Below are 19773 nucleotides of genomic sequence, written 5' to 3' on the forward strand. Positions count from 1 at the left end.
ACTTTGTGAAAACTTACAGCATTCACAGGTGTCGCCCGAAGAGTGGGTCCCTGGCGGCACTACGGAGGCGCCATGTGGCCATCTACTACTTAATTATTTTATTGATCACGGTTCAGCCAGGGCCCATGGGGTGCGCATATCATAAAGGAGTGGGCGTAGACAATGAGAGAGAACATTAAAATGAAAGAGGCGAAAATCGCAGAAAATAACATCTTAGAAACGAATAAGAATAAAGTGGTGTAGTAGTGATGGTCAAGATTGTAGTATGGCTGACTTTCAATGATGGCAAGCTTTCAATGCGGGTGATACAGGGCTGAAGGCAGTCACGCTCCGCTCTCGCTGTACGTGGGAAGCAATAAAATATGTATATGTTTGATTTACAGACAGGCTGGCAACTTTACGCGAGTGAATAAAAAATGAATCAAGTGAATGAATAAAAGGTATGTTGAAAGGTGTGATCATTAAAATGAAACTAATTTATCAAAATACTAAGGCGCGAAGCGTTCCTTCCATTTTCAAGGCTAGCGAGCCCAAGCTGGGCAGATTGAGACGAGCTGACCGGTTGTGAACTTATGAAATGAAGTCAGCTGGTGTGAGTTGTACGGGGTGTCAGCTGTATGCTGCTTGTTAATGTTCAGATCGAATTAGATTCTTAATTTATTTGAGAATGTATTTACAATTAGAGCTGTTAGCTATCACTGACGCCAGTTACCAAGATCATCACACTGGGGAAAAGAACTTTGGCTCACTTAATTTACTAGAATGAACACATTAATCAAAATATCTTATTAGAAGGCTGATTCCAATAGGAAGATTGTTGATGCATATTAGAAATAGCAAAGTACCTTGAAGAGAGCTTTAAGGGACAATAGGCTAAGTGGCACACTGTAAAGCAAATGAGACGTTGACTTAAAAAAAATTCCATCATCATCATGATAAGCACCATCAGCCCGACTATGCCCACTGCAGGACAAAGGGCTCTCCCATATCTCTTCAATTAACCCTGTCCTGAAGGTACGCGAAGTACCTGAGCTTTACGACTAGAAAGGACCTCCCTTGCAGACCGCTTCGCCAATGCAGTTTGTGCGCTTTGTGCATCTTCGCGACCGTCTTGCGGAGCTCCTGTGGTAGTGGAGGTACGTACTGCCGAGTGATTCCCTTGGTGAGCCGGAGCTTCGTATATTTGTCATGGCCATGCGAACGTCGTACTTTTGCTTTTTTCACGAGACTGTATACGCGGAAAACCTTGTTAACGAGCTTCTGACACGATAGTTCAGGCCGCATTCATCAAACATTTTTTTCTGAACAAGTGTATGAGATGACATTGCATGCATTTTAAAATCCCACTGTTGTTCTTTTTCCCATAGCGTGTTTTTTTTTTCTGCTGCAATGAATAACGCTGCTTTTTACTTTTCTTCCATAGTGTCTTCCATTCGTTTTTGTCTCTACGTTCCGTTCGCGTGAAAAATGGTATCTTGCTGTCTTTGTCTGCTGTCTTTGCCAAGTTGGAAAAGGTCGCACAGGACCCCTGTCAAGCTTGCGAACTTTTAGTCGTCTCCTCCATTTCAGAGAAAATAAATGATTGATTGATTAATTGATTGATTGATTGATTGATTGATTGATTGATTGATTGATTGATTGATTGATTGATTGAGGTACCTGCAGACTTCTTTTGTCGGCGTGTAGCGCGGACCAAAGCTTCGGGTAATGTGAGGTGAGTTTGCAAGCCATGCACGGAGGCCGTGTAGGTGAATCTTGAGTAGAGAGGAAAAAAATGACCCATCTGTCGTAACAACGGACATTCATACATGTAGGTGGATATAGTTGACGTGTTGTACTACCAACTCGGCCAGGTTTCGCTCATTTGGATTGTACAGCTAGCGTTCGTCAGGTTGCACAAGGTTCTTCTGTGATTCAGTACTGTACTACTTTGGGAGTCCGCGATACGGCATGGAGCATAGTGCGCGAAGCAAACCAGACAAATAATTTCAAGTCTGCACTTTAACGTTTATCGACATGTGCCGTCATGGGTCATGATGAAACGTCGCAGCAAAAGCAAGCCGTTGTTTACAAAAGCGGTGCGCAGAGTCGTTGAAAAGAGGCAACAACTATAAGTACGCTTCAAAAGAAATCCGTCACAAGTAAACATAGATCAGTTAAAAAAAATTTCTAAAGATATGAATGCTTCGGTCAAAGAGGCTAAATTTGCCTACTTTCAGTCTTTCGACACGCGTATCCGAGATCGCCCTAAAGAATTTTTGCAGTATGTCAAAAGAAACAAAGGGTGAATTGTCTATCCCACCACTCGATCGTAACGGAATTATCGTTCATGATAATCTGGAGAAAGCCAAGTGCTTTAAGACGTTTTTCAGCTCGGTGTGTTCTGCTGCGGTCAACCGCAGCCCTGCCGATTTTCGCCCGGACTTTATCAGTACCGAACCTGTGGCGAACATTGATTTCGACCAGACGGCTTACCCACGGTCCCGCTCTCTTCTTGCGCTCTTTCTTTATCAAGATACCTTCAAATTCTTTTCACTAAGTCATTACAGGACGGCTCTTTGCCTGATGAATGGAAACTTGCAAATGTTGTGCCTATACATAAATCGGGACCTATGAATGTTGTTTTTGACCAGTGTGACGTGTAAAGTTTTAGAACATGTGTTTTTTACTAATATTATGGATCATCTTAGTATACACTCATTATTAAATACCCATCAGCATGGGTTTCGCAGTGGTTACGCATGTGTTACCCAGCTAACCGAATTTATTCATGACCTGTCAAGTGCATTAGATAAAGGCAATTCTGTCGACTGTATATTTCTAGATTTTAGGAAGGCCTTTGACGTTGTAACACATTCCTTATTAATACAAAAATTATCTTGGTACAACATAAATGAAAACGTTATTAGATGGATAAGAGAATATTTTAGCATTAGGTGTCAGTGTGTTGTTGCCAACGGTAAGCAGTCGCATGAGGTTCCTGTAACATCAGAGGTTCCACAGGGATCCGTCTTGGGCCCTTTATTGTTCATAATTTACATGAATGACATCTTTTCAGGTATTTCTTTATGCATGCGTCTTTCTGCGGATGATTGTGTATTGTATAGAATCATTAACAATCAGAGTGACTGCAATGCATTACAACAGGACTTGTGTAAAGTAGCCAAGTGGTGTGAAAATTGGGGAATGCATGTTAATTTTGAAAAATCTGTTCATATGTCTTTCACTAAAAAGAAGGTTCCCCACAATTTCACTTATAACATTAATAATAGTAGACCGCTTTCAGTGTTGGAATTTAAATATCGTGGTGTATACTTAACCAGTGCATTGTCTTGGCGCTGTCACGTGGATTTTATTACTGCCAAAACCTGCCACGTTTTGGGTTTCCTGCGACGTAACGCAAAACTTTTTCCTTTAAGGACAAAATAACTATTATATAATAAAAAATGGTAGAATCATACTTGAATACGCTTGCGCAGTCTGGGACCCGAAATCCTTGCTTGACATTCAAAAGCTAGAAAGAGTTCAGATTTTGGCCGTTCGTTTTGTATTTAATAACTATGGGCGATATTTCAGTGTAACGAGCGCTAAAAAAGCTTTGGGTTGGGACACACTTCAACAACGTAGGAAAGTGCTGCGTTTAAAATTGTTTCATAATATATTTCATTCAAGAATTGACAGAAAAAAATGCATAGTCAACCGTGATTATGTGTCTTTATGGGTAGATCATTCACTTAAAGTTAAAGAATACAGATGCCGGACTGACCTTTTTAAAATGTCATTTTTCCCCAAAACAATTTCGGAATAGAACAAGCTGCCCGAGGAAGTAGTCTCCATACTACCAAATGATTCATTTTTTTGCATGCTGTCAGTTTCTTTATTCTTTATAATTATGTATAATAATTCCGTGTTCTTTCTATCTGAATGTTATCTTTTTTTTTGTAACCACCTGCACGTGGTGGTATTTGTATAGCTTTTCTTTGTAACCCCCCCCCCCCCCCACTGTAATACCAGACAATGGCGCTTTGGTTATGATGATAAATAAATAAATAAATAAATAAATAAATAAATAAATAAATAAAAATTACCCCCAAGTCATTTGAAAAAAAGAAAAAGAAACTTCAAGGGGACACTTCAGCTCCACCTTAAGGGTGTGACGCTATAAATTAATGAGTTATGCCCATATATGCGCAAATGGCCATTCTAGACTTAACATTCATAGATCCCAGAGTCCTCAAACCACTCCTGTCGCAGTTATGCAGCGGTGGGTTCATGCGACACAGGTTGATCTTCCCACCTAGGTCGCTTCTCCGGCCGCTCGTGTTGCGAGTCTTCAAATGGTCGCCGACGCCGGACAGTTCTTTTCCGACAGGGGGGGGGGGGGGTACCGACGCTGCCGCGTTAAAAATAATGTACAGAATTTCTCAGTTTTTTATTGGCTCATACTTTTCTCATGTCGGCCCAATTCCGAAAAGGTATTTCTTGGTGGGTTCCTGATTGCGAATGACACCGAACCTAAAAAAGAAAAGTTGTTTCTGGAGGAGCTTTCGTTTAATGCATGCGACAGTTATGCACAGACTATGAAATTTGCTTGAGCAGACACACCGCAGCAGAGTAGCAGGTGCCCTAGAAGTTGCTCCGTCCGAGCGCGGACAGGGTTTCGTTATGCACTGACCCAAACTAGCGTGTCGCCGCCGGAGTTCATCGCGCATTCAAGAACTACGTCAGACTTACTCTCGGCGACAATTTCGAGGTCTTCATCACCGCCACTGTCCGAACTGCTGCTGTAACTAACAGGTGGTTTTCAGGGAGCGCCACGTGCTGCCTCCTCAAAATCAGTGTCGCAACACTGGATGCGCATCAAATGCGAAAACACGATTACTGCCTGCGACTCTTCCTGCCCTGGATTGTTAAAAACAGGAACCTATATCGATGGACGAGACTACCTCGTCTTTGGCAGTGATATCAAGACAGCACTGTGCTTGGTGAATGTGACTTGTCATTGGTGATTTCGGTACAGCGATCACAGCTCCGGCTTGGGGATTAAAAAAGTAACTTTCTAACTCCGTGTTTGGAGTAAGCCTGCGTAAAAAGGTGGTGTTCGTCGCAACAGCGGTGAAGGCAACCGCTGTGCTTGCAGTTTACGTCCGTATTTTTGGACCGGAAGTATCCTCTTTGCCGGAAGTATAACAAGCAGCGGAGTCCTTAGGGCACGTCGACGAACCTGAAGGTCTCGAAAAGCTGTGGACGAGGGCTCTCCTTACCCATCAAGGACTTTGAGCTTAAGGGCTGCTACAGGCGTCCTGCTACACGGTAAAAAAAGCGAAACCCGTTGAACAGATACTTTTGGCAAAGACAGTACGTTGGTATACCTACAACAGCGGTCCTTGGAGGTTCGCCTTGACTGGTATCAAGTACACTCTTCACCCAGGGGAGCTTATTTCAACCGTTCGCGCGCGTTGCAACGTGACACGAGCGCGGCGGAGAGCATCTTCCCTTTGGGGGGTTCAGTAGGGCACCTGAGGCGGCCTGCACTTGCACCCTGCTGCCGTGACGGCAGACTAGATTTCGCGTTTCCGGTCATTGGGAGCGACACCTCTGATTGGTCGGAGAGCTCTATTGCAAAGTCTTCATAGAAATTACGTCACCGTAGTTCATTTTTCGCTGGTTCCTTGAATGTGGAAGGGAGTCCCGACTTCATTTTCTCAGCAATGCAGCCACCTTTCCGCGCAGAAGAAACGTCGGTAGTGTACTCGAGGAATAGGTTCTCCCTTTAGCGTCTCCTTAATCAGCTTCGCCGCAGTCTTTCTTGCGTTGTCACACCGAATATACAGGGTTTGGCGAGAACGCGTGCAGAGCCCGCTCTGCTGCGGCATTGGCCGGTTGCTGCGATGCTTGCAGTGCGACCTTCCCGGCGCGTCTATTTATTTTCTTGGCGTGCCGGCGCCTGTTTTCTTTGCGTTGGACAGCTTTGCGGAAGGAAAGTTACGGCCGCGTCTGTTGGTCAGCGGTTGTAAATAAGGGGATTCAGTCCTTGTCGTCTTCTTTTACGGCGCAGGCGGAGCTCAGCCTGCAAGGGGATGACTTCACCCGGCAGATGTGGCACATGTACAACACCTTCGAGGACGTGGTCGTGGGAGGGACGCCGGCTGACCACCAGGCCAGCGACGGCAGCCAGCCGCGCACCGCCGACGACGCTGCCGCGGCGGGACCTGTCGCCGGCCCTTCGGTTGCGGCCCCGCGAGCCCCCAAGCCCGTTCGCATCTCGTCTTCGCCCGACGTGCGACGCGACTCGTCATCGCCGGCGGCGTCGCCCGGCGCCCGACGGAAGAAGAGGCCCATGTCTCAACGCTGCCCGTACGCGGCCTGCGGCAGTCAGCAGCAGCGAGCCCTGTCTTCCGGCAATCCGCTGCTGGACACCATAGGCTCCATGACTTACGACCCGTGCTGCGAGTCGGACGACTATTACGACCTCGCCAGCGTGTACCTTCAGCGGCGCCAGGCACGCCAACACAGCGACGGCGAGTCCATCGCTTACGCAGGCTCCATCGACAGCGGCTACAAGAGCCTCTGCCCGACGCCCGAGATACCGGACTACGAGGCAGAAGCGAAGCCCGTCGGGAAGAGACTGGCTGCTGCTACAGAGGGGAGCCACAAGCCGACTCAGGAAGAGCTGGACGCTGACCTCGACCACCTGATGCAGCTGCGCCAATCCCTGCTGACGGCCATCGCCCGTTGCGAGTCGCCGGTGAGCCCCAAGAGCCCCCGAGTTGGCTCGGCGGGCGACAAGACGGTGAGGTTCAGCACCGAGAAGCTGACCTCGGCGCCATCGTGCAAGGCACCCGGAACCCGGGCCAAACCCATCCTCAAGGACCCGCTGTGCGCCAATCTGCGCGCCAGTCTCGAGCGCCCCGATAGCGGCGGAACGCTGGAAGAGGAGATCGACAGCCTCCTCTGCGGTGGCAAGCCTGACTACTACGACCTCGACGCCCGCTTCCCGCCGTCCACGTACGTCACCATGGTCGAGGACAAGTATCGATCCAACGCCGGCTACAGTGTAGCCAAGGTGAAGTGCTTGAAAGGTAAGTTTCTCCAGGGTGGTTTCCAGTAGCGAGGCCCTGTATGACGTGCAGTTAAACTCATCCAAGGCTTCATTACTCGTGCTCTGATGACCGTCGGCACTGTTACTCCGTCAAATTAGACGTTAATGGCCAGCTTCCTTGCCCAAATTTCTATCTTTCATATGAACGGGTCGTCTTCACCTTACTAGCAGTGTTCTCACGTATTTGTCAGTCGTGAATAGGCAGTTTAGAACTTCCATTGATTCTGTATCCACAACCAAAGAAGGCAGGGCACTTTCTTAATTTACGCGATGGGATGTGTTTGCAATGTAAAACAAACGGTAGAATCTATAGACCCTGGCTTCTTTTTTTTGTGTGTAGACGTCGGATTGCCAGCGCAAATTTTTTATTGAAATTGGGACGTAATCGGGACAAAAAATTCTGAGGGCACTTCAGTCTGATTACGTGAAGGAATGCGAAAGCGTGTGTCAGTGCGGAAGCATTACTAGGCTATGTCGGCGAAAAGGTGTCCGCAAAATGTAAAAGTTGTCGAGGTCTGACAGCTATACTGCTCCCTTTCCTTTCGTCAAAAACGTTTCCCGTACGCTGCATGTAGCGAATATCTTCTGCAACGCAGTGCAGACCATGGGCAATGCAAGGGACGTGCTTAAGGTTAGGAAACATAGACCTGAGACTCCGGAATGCGGCTTTCATATACGAAGCTTGGCCAGTTATTAGGGCAATAGGGCAATCAGTTTTTCGTATTGGACCCCTTCGGGTCACAATCTGTGGCTAGCAGTCTTATATTCACGTTGAATCGTCCAGCTGTTATTTCCCTCCACGAAGCTGACACTCACAATCGCAGACCGCCAAAAGGATCCGTTCAGGGGACACACAGGTATGTAACATTAACAACAAAACGGTGGCAGGGATAAGTTGTTGTTTCCTCTATCTGTAAGTGAACGGCCAAGTCAGCCATATTTGCTCCAACACTCTCAATGCTTTCTCTGGGAATTGTCCCGAGGTGCGAAGTCAGCAGAGTTGTCCTCTCGAAATTCTGTGTAGTCCACTTAGAAATGTGTCACCAGTGTTGCCGCGAGATCACCGCCGAATGCACGCTGGTGATCGCCGAGCCTTTGTTGTTTTCAGAAAAAGTCCTGAACTTCTGTCTGTTTCTAGAACCGCTAGCTTCTTCCTATTGTGCAGCTGTGATCCCACTTGCTCTTGGACCTTGTCGCGATCGTACCACCCTTTGCTGGGGTGACTTAGGTACTTCATACAACATCCGCACCTCAACGTGCGTCCCTATTTTGTTCCAGTGTCTTCATTTTCCAATTTTTTCTGTCGTAGACTTGCAGAGATGCCATAGCATCCGTTCCCTTGCGAGAACGTTTTTGCAGACTAGTTGGTGCATTACAGGGATTGATTTTTTAGCTCTGTCCTGTCATGTTCATTCCTTCCGGCGCTGTCTTCCTGCACTCAAAAATCAAATCCATCCGTTGTCTTCGATCGCCACACTAGCAAGCACAGAAACAGAAGCTCCACAACAAAGTCCTCGTGCATAAAAAAGCAGAACAACAGGAAGTATTCAACGCGCTACCGGGACATATTTTGCGCTGGCGATGATAGGGGCCACCGCAAGCCAGTGGTGCCACAGGAGGGAGCATCCAGGAAAAACAAGGCTTCTACGGGTGGAAAAACTAGTGAATTTGTAAAACTGCATCAGTCGGCTGTAAACACGCGGCCTGATGCTGTGAATCGGCTTTTGCTCGCCTCGATAAGCTCCGCGCCATCCTCTGCTATGGCGCCGAGTGCGACAAGCGGGTGGTCAGAAAAATATAATTATTTGTTTCTTCTAATGAGGAAAACGTTGCATGAAGGCTTGCGCTGCCTTTGCAGCCTGGGCCAGCGCGTGTGGGTCGGGCGCTTTAAGAGTGTTGAGCAGTGACGAAATAACCTCCTCTCTTTCTTCTCATGCAGATATATTACCCACGGCCTAAAAGTACCTCTTGGTAGATGAGTTTCTGGGAAATAACGAGACATTTCGGAGAAAATCTGAACAGCAGGGACAATCTGTAATTTATTTGGCACAATCAGCATAAAGTGATCAGCACAATTCGGGACAACAAAGATAAGATGTCCAATGGTAGCTAGCATTATGTTCGGCACACTTTTCAAAATCTTTACATGTCGCCAAAGCTCCACCTCAAATAAGTGGCGTGAGCTCACTTACACCACTGTACCACGGCCCAGCGGTTCCCTTTCTTTACGAAACTGAGAAATAAAGAAAAGCCACGACGATGTCGCCGCCACTCATGTGAACTACTAGCGCCTATTCACATCTTATTTTCGTCACGTTGGCTGATGTGTGTTCCTTCAGCCAATGGCCTGTGCCACTAGTAAAGTCACAGCGTTTCATGTCGAGACAGGCTTGGTATGTAATGCGTTTCCTGGCGCGCATTGAGCAGCCAAAGCTACCATGTCTCAAACACAGGGATAACCGAGACAAGCGCGTGGATTCTCTCCCAGTAAATGCTGCTCACCCATCGACAATTTTATGATTACGGCTCTGGTCGTTTTGAGATTTCGAGGAATACGACTGGCTCCTTTGTGGGCCTTTTCCTATAAAAAAAAAAGACGGATACAACTTAAGTCTGAAGTGAAGCTCCGCCCACATTCAGGGCCGCTGCACTGAATTCCTCCACGACAAAAAAGTAGTCCGTTGTTAAATCTTTTCTTGTTACCTAAACAAGAAGCAAATCACAAGAAAAAAATTATAAGTTCTAAACTTTTGATAGCTGGCTTGTTTAATAAAGTCAAACATTAAAAAACTGATTTCGTTTACTGTTGTGATTGGCTAGCGGAGTAATGCAAGACGCCGCGGACCGTGGCACAGTGTTGACAACTGCTGTTTTTTTAAGTTGTATCCTACTATAGTAACAGAAAAAGGAAATCAATCGCCCCCAAACGTGCAGGAAATGCGTTGTGTTGAATTTAGTGGTGCATAAGTATCTAAGGCTATGCCGGGTCTACATACACGAAATACCCTTTCTGGAATCAAATTATCTCTAGTCCAAGAACTGGCACGGGATTCTAGTTTTCTAGTCACTTGAAGCCCAAAATCAACCCAAGAATGGCAGAACTTGGCGCAAGGGTGTCGACATTGGTCAAACGGAAGTCGCACTCATTTCTTTTGCAGAGTTATTCGTGTTGTTTGAGAAGGGCGGGAAATGTGTGCTTTCATATGACTTTAAAAATATCAGTGGCAAGGAAACGAAGGCACCTGAAAACTTCCGCTGCATTTCTTTTAATCGCAGACAAGTGTCAGGAGTCCTCCAAAGACCACAACCACGCAACGTTGACAGGGGAGCCCAGCCGCCGGTCGCAGAGCCACGGCAGGCAGCAGCTGCAGCAGCCGGTGGCCTTGCCGCAGGCGTTGGGCGCACATCACCCTCCCGCGGCCACGGAGCAAGCTGCTGTCCGGGTCGTCTCAACGGAGACTGCTCTCCCCCCTGTGCCTACGCCGCGGTGCTCGGCACCTCAGCCGGCAACCGGAGCCCTGAGCGCGAAGCCCAGTTCTCCCAAGCCCACGCTGATGCGCTCAGCCAAATCACGCTTCAACGAGGTGGCCAAGTGCATGCTCGAGATAATCGAGGACTTGCAGCACAAAAAGCTGCTCGAGCCTCGGCCCAGCAAGGCTGCTCCCGTGCCTTGCAAGCAGCCCGCGGTCGCCGCAGCCCCCCAGCAGCCGCTTCGGGACACCCACATCGGCGGCGGCTCCAAGCCAGCAGGCCAGAGCCAGCAGAGGCCCCTCTCGGATTCCGAGTACCACGTCTACGAGGAGGTGCTGTACGACTTCGTCAGCGCTGCCGGAAGCGTCGTGTCGGACCTGCCGCGGCCACCGCCTCCGCTGCCGGCGAGGCCCAGCGAACCGGGACACCGGCCCAAGCAGAGGAGCAACCTGTACTCGCTGGTGCGCAACCAGGAGGAGAGGCGCAACATATCCAAGTCTCTGGAGCAGGAGTGGACCGGGGACAGAGCGCGGCTGGAGGACGAGTACGGTTTCCGCTCCGTGACCAACTCGTAAGATCGAGCAGAGGAAGACGAACTATTTGTGCGCGCTCCACGGGGCCGAGGGTGTCACACAGCAGTCTCTGCGAGACGAACTCGTGCAAGTGCGTTCGGATGCGGTTCAATGTAGGTGTTGCGGTGATACCTTACGTCACCAAGTGGTGGGACGGCAGGTCGGACTTTTTTGTCGTCAAAATATTTAAGCCTTCTCTCAGGGGATACTAAAGCCCATGTGTTCAAAATTTATCTGCCTTGCACGTGAATGCAAAGCGCCTAAAACAGTGGTGCGACAAATGAGGCGCAGTGTTTTTAAGCATGCTTGAAGCCTTACTGATCGCGTTGCTGTGAGAACCAGAATACATAATGACTTTTACATCTGGGCTGTAGTATGATATATAGTGCCTGTTGGTTGTTGTGGCCAAATTTCGCAACGTATGTGGCATATTCTGTTGAAATGTTGCACTCTTTCTACCTACTTTACGTCTTGGTCATTCAGGAAAAGCTCATGCAGACAAATTCCTGCTTTCCGCATAAATCCATCTTGGATGTACAGTTATGAATGTTGCATCACTAAAGACATCTGAATGGGCAGCAAATCACTTAATATTGTTACTTCACAAATCAATTGTATGCTTTGGAAAATAATTGATGAATAATTACCTGCCTTCAGAGCCGACACAATCTCCCATCCTGCTGATGACAGATTAATAATAAAGTAGCGACAGAAGTAGGCCTTCGTGTTTGAAGCAAAGGCGCTACTGCTGCAAGTTCATGGCACAGTTCAACCAAGCCAAGGGCCAAGGGAACTTACAAAATGTGTTCAGAGCCTCCACTGTAGCTTGTTCCAATAACAGGATGAATGGCATGCGGCCCATTTTTGTGAGCGACGGTTTCGACCGTTTCAACCAGGTAATACGAGTGTGTGCAAATCACCTCGTAACGTTGCTGCCAGATTGCAAAATATTTTGTTTGGGCATCTATCGATTAAAGTACATTGGTGAAAATCAAGCAAAGTGAACCTTTGTATGCACAATGAGAGCTCAGATATTGTTAATTTTGCCAGTTTTAGCACTTTTTCCATATCTTCAATTAAATCGCATGTGAAGAAAGTGAGCACCTTTAGCAGCGGCTGTGTTGCAATGCCTGTCACCTGTCGACTCAGGAGCTCGCTCAAATCCCTGTAGACTAGCCCAATATTGTAATCATGATGGAAGCAGTGTCTTTTGCCCTTTTCTCATCGACTTGTGGCGCCTGGAAGGCCATCTTATAACTGAGAAAAAAAAATCATGACTACTGCCTGTAGTCCTATTTGCTGCCTTTACATGGACCCCTGAGACGGCTGTTTGCGCACGAGTGCTCTCGCTTTGACATTGTAAACTAATGCGTAACACGGCTGAAATTGCTAGTGATCTCAACGACAGCGCCTAAGGTGCGACACATCTGCTTGATCCTTTTGCGGAAATTCCACCTCTGTGTTAACGATTATACAGCTGAGACATGAGTGAGCGTAAAGATATACATGCAGTGTGAGGCTGAACATCCTGGCCTTGGTGCTGCTATATAAGTTCGGCTTGAAACAGCTTTCTGGTGCATACGACTAGCTAGCGCGTCACTTTAAACATGTTCATGCAACTGGGTTGTATGTGGTATTGAGTAGAAATGGTGCCAGTAGATAATGATGTTTTTTTCACAAGTTTTACTCTTTCAGAGCCATCATAAGCTGTACACGCGAGCTACAGGGAAGTTTCAGGTGTGCCCGTTTAGAGCTCAGATATGTGTCACTGCCATATTGATCTCTTTGAGACTTGTCTGAGGCTTTTACACTGAAGCAAGAACCTATATAGGCGTAGTCAGGGAACCTCTTTGTTAGATGAACATTTTGATGTTGCTAATTGCATTACTGAGCTGAAGGACCCAAAGCAGCGTCAAAGAAAGAAACCGAGCTGGCCATTTGACTATCAGTTCCAGTCATAAGGTTCTTTGTATGATAAAAGCCGTTTAATTTATAACAGGTAACTTATATGACTTGCAACGGTACTCAACCATAGCCTCTTCACAACGTGCTTATGCGGGGCAAATCAAAGGGGATAACATGACCGACAATGAGAGCAGTATGCCCTCACGACCAATACTCCTCGCATGAATGCTCCATCGTAATTTTTATTTTATATTCTAAAAAAGATCGCCGTAATGTCTATGCCCAAATGTTAATTTCTCTCAATTGAATACACAATAATCAGGTGTTTGTGGTTGGAAAAACTGCTGCGGAGCATACGCAAGAGTGGAAATCATTTCAAAACACTGTCGCTCAATATAGAAAACAAATCTGCCTGGCTCCAGACCACTAATGTTATATCTATACATTGTTTCAAGATATAAGCCAACTTACATTGCAGGTGTATGCTAAATGCTAGGGCACAGTGGACAGCAGACGGTGTTGACGGTGCATAAGTTGGTCTTGAGCAATTCCTAGTCTGCAGTGCACTTAAAACCCTGCATTTCATTGGAAAAACAAAATGATCGTAATTATGTAGAGTACTAGAGATACTGAAGTACTTTTCTTATTTTTTGTATGCAGTTTCTTATGTTATGCAATGCAATGTTTGCAAAGCTACTTATATAAACAAACCAGGTGGAAGGCTGCAGAATGCTTCCACCAATGTTATTATTATTACTTTGCCATGGCACTGAACGGCATATGTGTGTGCTTGATCTTTGCGGAGTGTCATACAAAGGTGCTCACCTTTAAGATAATCTTGAAAGCTTTCCGCAAGCTATCTTTAAGGCTCCAAGCAGTGAACAAACATGCATTTCGATCCATTACAGGTGCACCATTCGTTCCTTTCAGCTGCATCTTACAAGACAGGGCTGCTAGAGCTGAAAAAAACTTGGTATGGAAGCTTGCCACTAAAGCGAAGCGAATGTTTCAGTGTTGGCACATCAAGAAGTGAGCAACCTTTCTTCATGACAAGGTGTCAAGAGGCTGTTTATCCCACATTTCAGGCGTTCGTCTTTTACAGCATTTGAAGTCACAACTACAAAGCATGAACACTATTTGCTATGAACACGTTCTCAAGTCGAGGGAAACAGAAAAGAGAAAAGGTAGATCTTCTCTTGGCTAAAGTATGGCTGGCCGATTGAAGTATATATTTCTTGCTTTGCATACTGTTTACATGCTCCATCATCGACATACCACCGTATCGAGAGCCAATATCTGAAACTAGCCCAACACTTTGCATATCGCCAGCGCCCCTGAAAATCCCCCGCGGGATTGGTATGGCCTGTTTACTCTTTGACGCATAACTCATAATACGAATGGAGTACGATTACACATATCACTTTGAGTATCGTTGCCATTGAAAGCTACGAGAAGAATCAAATACAATGCTTACCACTGTTGAATTTGATCGTGATGTAACTGTGCTTGAGTGTCAGTAGGAGTAGATTCTGTGTCAAGTGTTGCCTGCCTTCCTAACCGCTTCAAGTTCCACAGCCAAAATAATGATGGCAACAAGACTCGTGCACGCAGCATGGGATATCATATTTTGGGAAGGCATTCATCTTAATAAGGCAACAAATTACATTAGCTGGGTTTTCATTCATTTTTGCACTATTGCTCTGTGTTGACAAGGACAACACAGCGTCATCTTTTCTTTTTGTCGTCGTATTTATCAAAACATCGCAACAATGCAAAAATGAACGGAAAAAATTAGTCTGTGATTTATGCTCTCTTCTAGAACCCAAGTTAAAATGTACTTCCTTGACATAGTACCACGTTTAGCAGGATTTTAACTATTTTTTTTCTTTTTAAGCAGTCCACAGGCAGTCAAGTCTTAGCATGTGTTATCGCTTTAGTGCCTCTGCTTAAACCAAATGATTTGAATTGGCATACTTCATTATGTTGATGCAATGTTTTTGCGCAGCCATTACTGCTCCTGTTGATTTTTAAGGCGAACGTCGTTTGAGAGCCTGATTTGTAAAAGTGCGTTTGCGAGAAATCACGCTGCAGAATTGCTGATTGAAGCGTAAACAATGGGCAGAATACTGTGTCACATGTTCTTGCTTGGTCACTGTAAAAAAAAAAGGTTCTTTGTTCGGCCCTGAAATATCTTAAGAACATATCTTAAAGAATATTGTTGTACACTAACGATTGCCAGCGAGCATTGTAAGTTTTCAGACACTATATACTCATGTTTGCTTTTTTTTTCAGGCAAGATTGCCTGAGAGAAATGTGTAAATAGAAGTATTGGACTCAAAATTTTCTGCATGGTGTATTCTTGCATATTGACGTGATATGTCAGGAAGAGAGTAGAACGTGTATATTTCAGTAAGCTGAATAAATGTCTGTTTTTATTTTTACGTCTCTTGTGGTTCTGTAACGATCACAACAGTGAAATGATGGCTGCTCTCCCTTAGAGGCATCTGGCAGCTGCATTTTTGCGTGGCAAAGAAGAGTGCTTATTGGCCCAGGTGGATCACTTGGTACAGTCAGCAATTTAGTGACAGCTAGTGATGAAATAAGCACTCGGATTAAGTCTCAAAGATGAAACTGCTGCGTGTGACCACCGATGCCGGTAATGACACAAAGCGCTATATGATTGCGAATTACTACTGCACTCGCAGGATGCACCAGGGTGTGTATGTAAATGTTCATCACGCACTTTGAAAACATGCAGCATTGGAAGTGTTCAACTGACAGAAGGAGGTCACAGCTAATGATAAAATGAGCAATCCGGTTGTCAAGTCCCGAACATAAAACTGGCACATGTGACAGCCGATGCAGGTAGTAACACAAAGCACTATATGATTGTAAATGGGGAGCTTATGGGGCTTCAGACCCCACCCCTGAAATTTTTTCGAACTGTTACGCACCGCTGACCAAAACAACCACCGGCGCCGGAAGACATTTTGGATTTTGTCACCTACAGTGTCTTTTTCAGACTAGAAAAGACATTTTGGCGCGAACATTGCTAACTCGGGTTAGATTTTGTGGCAACGCCCTTGCACCTGGAGTCATGTAACGCCATTCTAGCACAAGCTTTCAAGGGCCTATCGATGGCTTGCTGTTGCGACTAAAATTTCGATGCAATTACTCACAATACAGGACCGGTGACAGCTGCTGTTGCGCAGTACACTGGAACGAAGGAGTGTCACTGAGATTTTTCCCTGGCCGTTGCATATGTACAAAATTGTAAAGGTTCTTGAACGACAAACATTCATTAAAATATTTGTCCTCTACTTGCTAATTTCATGGCCTTTACATTTTTGATATCAGCGGCATGCACTGCTTTGATGGTTCCGGACCGATATAGTTCTAGACTTCGTGTGATATTTTCTTTACTTAATAAATACGCAAGAACGTGGAAGTGTTTGTATCAGTTATGTCTGCAACGAGTGAACGATAACGGGATAGTTGGTATGACATGATTACAAGACATAAAACTGAGCAGGGGACAAGACACACAAGAGAAGCAAACAGGAAAAGCTCGTCCTGTTTGCTTCTCTGCTATGTCTTGTCCCCTGCTCAGTTTTATGTTTGGTAATCATGTCTGCCACTATTTGTAGGACATATGAATACATTCTTTTATTTAAAAATATACATATTTCACTTGTCTAGACAGTGTGTAGCGTTATCTAATACACAACGGCATTTTCAATGGCAATCGCAATGCAGTTATTGTAGTATTGTTGTGTTTGATCCTTCCACAGATTCTATGAGGAGGCCACGCTGCAACATGAGCACCCCCCCCCCCCCCTCCCAAAACAAAATTTCTGGCTACCCCACTGGCCTCAGGGTGTGTATGTAAATGTTAATCAAGCATGCAAGCAGCATGCAATGCTTCAACCTTTGATTCTTTTGGGGAGACGTGCTCTGCGCCTTTGCCTTTAGAGCCTATCCAAGGATTAGCCAGCCCTACATTTACAACAAACCCAGCTCTGTTTACCAGTACTATTTGGCCTAGGTATAAGCTCCCACATCTTATAGGCGATTACCCTTGTCACATAGGCGCTACAAAATTTGGCTTTATCCTACCAAAATACATGTGCTTTCGAAAAACATGCAGGCAAAGCAACCCCTCCAGTGCACATAACTAGAGGAAGCAGCCAAGTTTTGTCGAGTCAAAGCGCCGAGGGTAATTGCACTTTAGACATTCTAAAAACTGAAATGGCTATTACTAACGGCCGGCTAAAAAATCCCTAATTGCTATGAGGTGCCTATCGTTAATAGTTATGCAGTTAACTGCTAGAAGTTAATCACTTTACTAGATAACATGATTCGCCTGTTATTGACGTCCGCCAGCGCTGGTATTACTATGTCGCCAAAAGCTCATCTTTAGCTCAAAACACTATATTTAAAAATTAGTGATCACTTCCCTTAAATACCTGGCATATATATACAGGCCATCCCAGCTGACTTGAGCCAGGATTTTTAAATATGGCGAGGCACTCTACGACGGCGCGACCAGAAGCATGTCGCTGGCTATTGCATGGAGCAAGTCACACTGTCTTTTTTTTTCATTCTGCTTAAATGCATAATTAGTCAACATTAATTAACCAACTTCGCAAGGAACGAAGTTAGGCGAAAAGTTTCAATGACAAACTTGTAGAACGGTCCGTAAAACGTTCTATACAACAGTTTCTAACTTTCCATCTATTACGTATTAGTTCTTTCAGCTCACTGCAGATGCCCGCGAAATACAAAAATGAGTACCACGTGACATGGGCGCCTGCGCGTCGCGATTTCAGTGTTCTCAAACGTTCCGTGCCCCGCCGCGGTGGCTCAGTGGTTAGGGCGCTCGACTACTGATCCGGAGTTCCCGGGTTCGAGCCCGACCGCGGCGGCTGCGTTTTTATGGAGGAAACTGCGTTTTTATGGAGGAAAAACGCTAAGGCGCCCGTCTGCTGTGCGATGTCAGTGCACGTTAAAGATCCCCAGGTGGTCGAAATTATTCCGGAGCCCTCCACTACGGCACCTATTCTTCCTTTCTTCTTTCACTCCCTCCTTTATCCCTTCCCTTACGGCGCGGTTCAGGTGTCCAAAGATATATGAGACAGATACTGCGCCATTTCCTTTCCCCAAAAACCAATTATTATTATTATTATTAAACGTTCCGCCTACAAACGAACAGCTCATTTGGTCGGGCGTACTGCCGCTGAAAAGGCGACAGGGCTGCGGCGCATGCGCTGCCTGTGCGGTTTACGCCAGCGCAAGCGATTAGGGCTTGCGCTGGCGTAAATTTGGTTAATCAATCTCGACTAATTGCGCAATCATGCAGAATAAAAAATTGTGTGACTTGCTTCAAACCAGCAACATGCATTTGTTCGCGTCGTCTTAGAGTGCCGCGGTATATTTATATATATACGCGATAGCGTTAAAGGCCCGTTACGCAGAAATTCCGGTGTCGACGTTGTGAGCGAAAAATCACGGGCATGGCTCTGGCTGGTGGTCCCCAGAGAGCAGCCTAGGAGGCAGGTGGGCCACCTAGACCACGTGGCCTTGCGGCGTCGTCGCAACCTGCCCACCGGAAGAGCAACCCATGGACCGCACATCGCTTGGAGCACCTGCCATCGCAGAGCAGTGGCGCATCGCTTAACCGCAGCACCACCGCGCTAGGAGGGGTGTGAGGACTCCCAGAGATCTATGAATGTTAAGTAGAGGATGACCTTCTGCATATACAGACCTATTGAGTCACTATCGCGTCATACGCTTAAGGCGGAGCTGAAGTGTCTCCTCCAATTTTTTAAACCCTGGCTAAAGCTAGCAGGGACAACCTAATAATCACTTTATTAGTCTCCAATTGAAGACCACAAATTAAAAATAAACGTCCCCTAAGCTCCTTCGTTTCAGTGACTGTTGGCTTCCGTCATGTATGTCGTAACGAGCCCCTCTTTTCCGTTCACTTTGTCTGCTCTCTGGTGGCCCTAACTTGTCAGTCTAGCCTGGCTTCGTATTCCCCTTTAGTGACCAAGTCGCAGACGAGGCCCGACGTCATTTCCACACAACTCCCGACGAAATTTACGCTCCGTAAGTATTCACAAATCGAATATATTGTTTTTTGAGGAAAGTAAATAACAAGGGAGTAATTACTCACTGGCATCCACCCTAGCGCAGTCATACGGCTACAGACGAAAGCTATACAGCTTTCTCAAAATCTACTCCACCTTGGGGGATTCCCCTAAGCATTTGACCTAAATGGCGCAGTATCTGTCTCGCATATCGGCGGACACCTCAACCGCGGCGTAAGCGAAGGGATAAAGGAGGGAGAGAGAGAAGAAAGGGGTGGCCGTAGTGGAGGGCTCCGAAATAATTTCAGCCAGCTGGGGATCTTTAACGTGCGCTGACATCGCACAGCTCACGGGCGCCTGTTTCCGTTTCGCCGTGAACTCCGGCTCAGTAGCCGAGCGCACTAACCACTGAGCCACCGCGGCGGGCCTCAACTCGCTCTGGGAACACGAAAATGCGCAATACGATCGAGGCTCTGTTTTATACTTTTTTGTTGGTTTCATTTACTTCTCGTGCGCATCACACGTTGATGGGCGGCAGCGAACGGAAATGATGAACGACTCCGAAGATGGGCGCCGTAGTTATGGCAGTCATCCGCCTGGGAACGTGCTCGTGGACAAGCAGTGCACTGTTTCG

The 19773-nt window shown here is 46.3% G+C and overlaps 1 protein-coding gene and 1 long non-coding RNA gene across 10 annotated transcripts in view; one reads left to right on the forward strand and one right to left on the reverse strand.

The window, feature by feature from the left end:
- The window catches only part of LOC144098279 (uncharacterized), a 152313-nt gene extending 136830 nt beyond the window's left edge, over positions 1 to 15483 (forward strand). For both annotated transcript variants that reach the window (XM_077630790.1, XM_077630791.1), the window contains 2 exons: positions 6059 to 7082; positions 10379 to 15483. In XM_077630790.1, the coding sequence (XP_077486916.1) occupies positions 6059 to 7082; positions 10379 to 11148 (1794 nt within the window). In that variant the 3' untranslated portion in view covers positions 11149 to 15483. The remainder of the gene's footprint in view (positions 1 to 6058; positions 7083 to 10378) is intronic.
- Positions 1 to 19773, reverse strand: part of LOC144098283 (uncharacterized) — an 854931-nt gene that overhangs the window by 212435 nt on the left and 622723 nt on the right. The window lies entirely within an intron of this gene.

The sequence above is a fragment of the Amblyomma americanum genome, chromosome 7, assembly GCF_052857255.1.
Source record: "Amblyomma americanum isolate KBUSLIRL-KWMA chromosome 7, ASM5285725v1, whole genome shotgun sequence".
Taxonomy (NCBI): domain Eukaryota; kingdom Metazoa; phylum Arthropoda; class Arachnida; order Ixodida; family Ixodidae; genus Amblyomma; species Amblyomma americanum.